Raw genomic sequence first — 6,624 nt, 5'->3', positions numbered from 1 at the left:
ATTCACTGGGTAGGACACTCCATAGCCTTTCTTCCTCTTTAAAAAAAAATCTATAAGAAATTTGGAGAGAAATTTGCAATAGATGGTATTTAACACAAAGCAGCACGATCAGATCACATAAAACATCTTAGATTTATATTTTTAAATAGCCAAATAAAACAGAACATCCAAGTCGCAGAACACATATATTTACATTAATTCAAATGTCCAAAGTACAATATAGTGGCATCTCTTTAACAGTTCATATAATTTAAGACTTATACACACACAAGCATATAGACAAATATTAGTCTCCTAGAACAAAGGCTGAAGAAGTTATTCAGACATTTTGGCATTGACACTTACATATTCATGGCAACAAATAATGATGGCTTTAAACTTTCAATAAGATCTTTTGTACAAGAATAGGAGATGTACAGAATTGGAAAGAAGATAGTCAAACAAATGTACCTTTACTATACTATTTATCTAACACCATATGCAATGTGGCACTGCTCACCAAATTTGATCAGGACTGTCTATTTACTCTGGTCTGCAATGACAACATGAACTGAAGTATCCCCAAATCTAACTTTACTTTGTGCTTTATAAACAACTGCTGCTTGGTTCTTCCTTCTGCATCTTTTAAAAATGAACACTTTTCTTTAACATAACTCAACTTTGGTCCCAATAAGTTAGTAAAATCTCTAATATCTGAAATTTAGCTTTTCTTTCAAGAATCCTGAGTGAAAGGACAATGTCAGTCATGTCGCCTCCAGGCCAGCTTTGAAATTATCAGTGGTGCTAAAGATGAAGGTATTTTCTAGAACTTAAACTCTGAAATACAACTCCATCTTTCTCTGGCATGAACCTAAGTGCTCTACCACATTTCCTATAAACCAGTGAAAGAGATCTTTTGGTTTTATTTCTGAAACACAGAACAACCCCATTTCTGCCCTGCTGTTTATTTCTGCAGACCACACACAAAGTTGAATATAAAGAGATTCAATCACTACATTGCACAAATGCAGGCACAAAACTAAGTGGACGCCACAAAGGGTGTGTCTGAAAACACTGAATTGACTGAATCTGAGTCGGATTTCACCCTCGTGGACTTTAAAATGCCCTCAGCTATGACCGTTTCACTGGGAAAGAGTCTGACTTTCCCATTCTGCCCTGCTGCAGTATCCTTCAGGGGTTCCAAAAACACTACTCTTTTTCCGGCCCCTGCCTTCCGTTCATCAGTGGGGGCATCACTATCAGGGCCAGGAGTGAGAATAGATGCGTGGACATTGCTTTGGTTTAGCATATTTTTTCGTCTCTTGGGTTTACACTTGCAGGGACACGGTGTCAGATAGAGGTACAGAAGTACCAAAACAATGCTGGCCACGCAGGCTGCAAGAGTGGTAAAAGCTGTGTTAAATGCCTCGTGCGCATGGGATTTGTTAATGGTGAAATTGCTCACGTTTATTGTAACATCCACAGTTTCATTTAACAGACGTTGCCGATTCATTGCAACACAGGAATACACTCCAGCATCCTCAAAACGAGGACTTTCTATAACCAGGCTTCCATTGGGAAACACATGAAAGTTTTCCATCTCTTTATCCGGCTCCAGCACTCTGTTATCTGGACCGACCCACATGAAATCGGTATTTGCCCTACCAGTCTTGCCGTCACAGTGGATCATCAGCCTTTCCCCAACCTGAGCCTCGTGAATAAAGCCAAGGGCACGGAAGGAACTATTGATGATACTGTCAGAGCAGTTCAGGAAGCTATCCTGGAGCAGAAGCACCTGATGGAAGTGCCTAGTGTCAGACCATAGGCGACAGGTATAATCATTCTTAAAATCCATCACTGAGCTGAAGTGCCTACGGTACCAAAAGATCAGCAAGGAGTACAGAGAACAGTCACAGACAAAGGGGTTTCCATGAAGAAAGATACCTCTCAGTTGCTTTCCTGGCACTAAATTTATATGATGCATTGGCAGAGAGGAGATCCGGTTATAAGAAACATCTAGAAACATCAGTTCTGCCAGCTTGAACCTTCCAACATACAAATCCATGGGAAACTGCGTGAGAAAGTTTCCACTTAAGTATAGTTTTTGCAGTTGGGAGAGCCCTCCAAATGCTGAAGGATCCAGATAGGAAATGTGATTGTTGTAAAGCAGGAGCACTTCCAGAACCTTCAGCTCTTGGAACACTGCACTTTTCACGGTCTTCAGCTTATTGGATGACAAGTCAAGACACTTTAGATTTGGAGTGGTGGAAAAACTGTCCGTGGAAATGCTTGTGATGTTGTTGTGCCGAATAATGAGGGTGTTCAGCTTTACCAAGGATACTGGAATCCACTCAGAATCCAGAAGCCCAATTCTGTTGTAACTCAGATCCAGTCTCTTGATCAGCCTGAAAAGGTTCCCAGGCACCCTGGACAGATTTTTGTTGGTGCAGCTGACGATGTCAGTGGCACAGATGCAAGCGGTGGGGCACACCCCGGAGGCGCCACGGCTCACAGTCACCGTGATAACCAACAAACACAGCAGTTCCTTGCAGCCCGGTCTGACAACTCCAGGCAGGGTGGGCAGTGCGTGTAAACGTAAAGACATTATGGTCGCCTCTGAGTCTCTTCCAGAAGCCTTTTCCACCAGCTCAGCCTCCCACCAGTGAACCTGGTAAAAAATCAATATTAAAAGAGGGGTTTAAAAAGCAAAGATTCACTAGCACTAGTTAACCCTTAAGAGTAATATCTGGCTTTCTTTCCAATAACTTTTGAAACGGATTGTTTTTTCACACTGGGGAGTCTATGTTAGACGCCAATTTTTCCTGGGTTACTCCTGCTTACAGGCATTTACAGTTCCATTCTATTGGCACAACCTTCTCAATATCAGAAACTCAATTGTTTTTTAAGGTGCATCCTTCGTTGTTGTTGGTTTTTTTTTTCTCTCTCTCTCTCTAGGAGACACAAAAATACACAAACGCGTCTTATAAACAATTACAGGGAAATACTTAGCAAGCCACCGGTCCAGAAATCAACTCACAGAGCTGGGACGCCTCACGGGCTCCGGGGATAAGCCGCCGACGTGGTGTCTTCTGCAGGTCTGTGCGTCCGTCTGTCTCTGTCTGTCACTCCGGCATCTTAAGACTTCCTTTCCCTTTTGCTCCCGGCGGGCGGCAGCCTCTCGCTGGCTCGCAACTTTGGAGAGTTTCAAGCCGCCGTTTCGGGGGCAGCAGCAGCAACCCCGGCCGCAGGAAACGTCTCGACCGGCTCCGGTTGGTTCTCCCGGGCTTTCTTCATTGCTCGGCTGAAGGTACCGCCTGGGCGATCCGGTCGTCGCGTGGGGCTCCCGGCTCCTGGACCCGGGTCCGAGGGGCGCGGGCGCGGGAAGCGGATCGGAGCCGGCCCCGCCTCTCCGCTCACGGGAGGCAACAGGGCCCCGGCTCCCCGGCGCCACCGGCCGGGTTTTATCCCCGCGCGCTCAGGGTCGGGTGCGGGGCAGGGAGACCAGTCCCGCCCCTGCGCGTCCTCCTTCCAGCGTGAACCTGCTCCCGGGCTACGGGCGGGAGCCGGCTGGGCGCGCGGCAGGGGGCGCGCGGCGCGGGAGGGGGCGACGGTGCAGCCAATCGGAGCGGCGGCCGGCGCACCCTGCACGCACCCACCGCGCGGCCCCGCTGCCGCCCTCTTCCTGCCCCTCTGGGTCCGGGAGAGCTGCCGCGCGGCGGGGCGGGGGACCCACACCGGAGGCCGGGCTCGCGTACCCAGGGGTGAGGACGCTCTCGCGCACTGCTGCCAATCGCGTCGGCGAGCCCAGCCCCGACCCGCGGGCTGGTGGGGTCGAGGGAGGTTAAGGGACACGCCCAGCCCGGGAGCTAGAGGTCACAGCCTTGAAGACCCACGTGTCGCGACCGCGCGAGTCGCGTCTTTCTCCCATCGAGTCCGCTGAGCTCCTCGACCTCTTATCGCTACCTTTCTTTGGGCGAAGGCCCGGGGGGCTCGCACAGCGCTAAGTACTGTGGGTTTTACAGGTTTGCAAAACACCGAAGCCAAGCCGGCTTCGGTCTCCGCCCTCATAAGGGGGGGCGGGGGGTATGCAGAAAAATCGGGCGCGTTCCCTCCGGTGCAACAGGATCTCCTACTGGGGAAAGGAACCGCGAAAGCGCCGCGAAGACGCTGCGCACCTCCTGGGGAAGTTCGGTCCCTTTTCTAACTCGGGAGGAAGCATCAGGGTTCGTGCCCCATTCGCGAAGGAGAAGCGCAGGAAAGAAGGGTTGGATCCGACCTTCCGCCTGGAAGGCAAAGATAAGAGTATTACGCTTAAAAGCAAAAAAATCCCAAAGCCAGGCGTTTTTTTTTTTTTTTCCCCCAAAATGTGTTCGCGCGGGACAGAGACTGATCCCGGAAGGGGTGTCTGCCGAGGTTCTTCATCCTTTCCCAAGAGGCACGCTAGGAAAGGTGCGAGACCGGGTGGACAAGGCCGGGCAAAGTGAGGAGACAGGGGGTGGAGCTGATGAGCTTTTCGATTAAAAATCCATTTTTGTTTAATTCGGAGATCAGTTTTAATGATGGGATTTGACTGAGCCAAATGACCCATTTATACATTATATCCGGATTTAAAGAGCTAAATTACTGCCCTGACAAGAGATACTAATCAAAGCAGAAGGGACAGGGACATTGAAACGCACTAAATTGAGAAAAACAGTTGGGGGCAGGGCACATAACTTGTAATGGTACTTGAAAAATAGAAGCGATGACGTAGACGACCAACTCTTCGGCCCCGCTACACACACACGAGCCACCTTGAATTTAGTGCGCGTTGGTCTCTACATTGTCAATGAATGGATTCATGTGATGGCACAGATCTGTCAGGCCAGCGCCAAATGCAGATAGAATTGTGTGCATCGTTAGTTTAGCTAGGCTGTTTGTGGAGTGAATCTGAAATAGCACTGGTTAATTGAGGTTTTTCAGGTGAGAGCAGCTTGATTCAGATTAGTTTTGGTTTTCTGAAAAGTTGAAGTTTATCATAATAATACTGTTTTAAATGCTTCAGGAAACATTTCTTACTGCAAGTTCCCAGGGGAAAGGCAGAGGTTGAGATTTTCTAAAGTTTAGGCCACGTTTCTTTGGGTTCTCAAAAAAAAAAAAAAAAAAGTGTACAGGGCTTCATTTTTACAGTTAGAATGATTAGCAGAGAGAAATAGATTAAAATTACCCAGAGGAACACTTTTTAAACGACTAATAGATGACCAGGCTTTTGCAGTATTTTACTAAATAACATCCTATTCAAAGGAAAAAAAAAAGATGGGAGAAAGACCTATATTTCAAACAAAAATGGTTTAAAAAGAAAAGTAGCTTTTGAAAATGGAAGCAGAATGTTATGTTATTAGGGCTGCAGGCACATCTTAGAAACTTTGTGCAAAGATTACACAGCCTAAATAAACTAAATGCACTCAAAATCCCCAGGCAAGTTTATTTACCCATTTGAAGACCTGATTTTGGGGATTCTGCACATTTACCAAGAGGAAGAGAGTTTTGCAAAGGGTGGGTTTGCTTGGTGAGAGAAAGCCAACAGTTGATCTTAATGATGGTGTAAGGTGGGACCTTACTTTGTGGCTGATAACGTTTTATCTTTCTGGAATCCCTTCTTCTTCTACCAGATCCACCCTTTCCACTAGAAGGTATATTCCACAAGGGTGAAATGTTTTATCTTGAACATTGCTCTGTTCTTAGCTTCTAGAACTGTGCTTGCCACTTACTTGTCTTTGAAGGAATTTTTGATAAATTAACTGGTGAATGAGGCAGTTTCTTAGGCAGATTCTTAGGCAGCATGGATCTACTCATTGCCCTCCTGCTGTCTATACTTCAAATGCTTGTAAAGAGAGGGAAAGAGGAGCCCTGTGAACATTATTTGAGTCCTGGATCCAGTAGTGCCTGAAGGCCACTGCACAATTTTATTTCCCTTCTAATTACATTCTCCACCCACATCCCTTTTTCTTTTTCCTTTCTTATTCTTCCTCAATTATTTTGAGTTGCGTTTCATGTCACTTGAAACAAGAATCCTAGTATATATGATGGTAATAATAAACAAATAGGTACTGAGCTATTACTGTGTGTCAGATATGACCTCTGAGTTTTACATGTGTATTTCATTTACTGCTCACCAAAACCCTGTGATATTGTATAATCCTATAATTCAGATGGTAAACAACTGTGTTCCAAATTATTTGAAAATGGAATGGGACAAAATTAGCTTGAGGCTCCATTTGAAGGATTTAGATTAAACCAAAAGAGACATTTTTGACAGGGTGGTTCCAGCTTAGAATGGGTTGCCAAGACAGATGGTTGAGTTGCCTTCTCAGAAGTTTAAAATAGGACGGATAGATATTTCTCTGGTCTTTTCTACATGGCACAATCTATCAGTTTTTTTTGTTTTTTTGTGTGTGTTTTTTGACCAGTAACGACTCCAGGATAGGAGAAAGTGGGTTGACATTTGATGGGATTCTGAATCTAGCCTGTGTGGTCCTTTGGCTCGGGTTGCCTGTGGGCAGGGATTTGAGTAAATGAAATCTCAGGGGTCTTCTAGCCCTGTGATTTTTAGAATTTCTCAGGTTGTAATGAAAGACTTATGGAATTAGAGCTAGGAGACAGAAA

General features: G+C 46.0%; 1 protein-coding gene across 1 annotated transcript; it reads right to left on the bottom strand.

The window, feature by feature from the left end:
* Window positions 1-236: 236 nt before the first annotated feature.
* AMIGO2 (adhesion molecule with Ig like domain 2) lies at window positions 237-3,180 on the bottom strand. The gene is made up of 2 exons (XM_052640991.1): window positions 3,017-3,180; window positions 237-2,647 (listed from the first exon to the last, which is right to left on the bottom strand). Exon 2 carries the CDS (start codon window positions 2,582-2,584, stop codon window positions 1,019-1,021), a length of 1,566 nt encoding a protein of 521 aa, XP_052496951.1. The 5' UTR covers window positions 2,585-2,647; window positions 3,017-3,180; the 3' UTR covers window positions 237-1,018.
* Between the last annotated feature and the right edge of the window lie 3,444 nt (window positions 3,181-6,624).

This window comes from Budorcas taxicolor, chromosome 5 (assembly GCF_023091745.1).
Source record: "Budorcas taxicolor isolate Tak-1 chromosome 5, Takin1.1, whole genome shotgun sequence".
Classification (NCBI taxonomy): domain Eukaryota; kingdom Metazoa; phylum Chordata; class Mammalia; order Artiodactyla; family Bovidae; genus Budorcas; species Budorcas taxicolor.
The sequence above is the reverse complement of the archived record's forward strand: the minus strand, read 5'-3'. Positions and strand labels throughout refer to the sequence as shown.

Excerpts from the sequence above, each read along its gene's own strand:
- AMIGO2 (XM_052640991.1), bottom strand. The coding sequence starts at position 2,584 with ATGTCTTTACGTTTACACGCACTGCCCACCCTGCCTGGAGTTGTCAGA.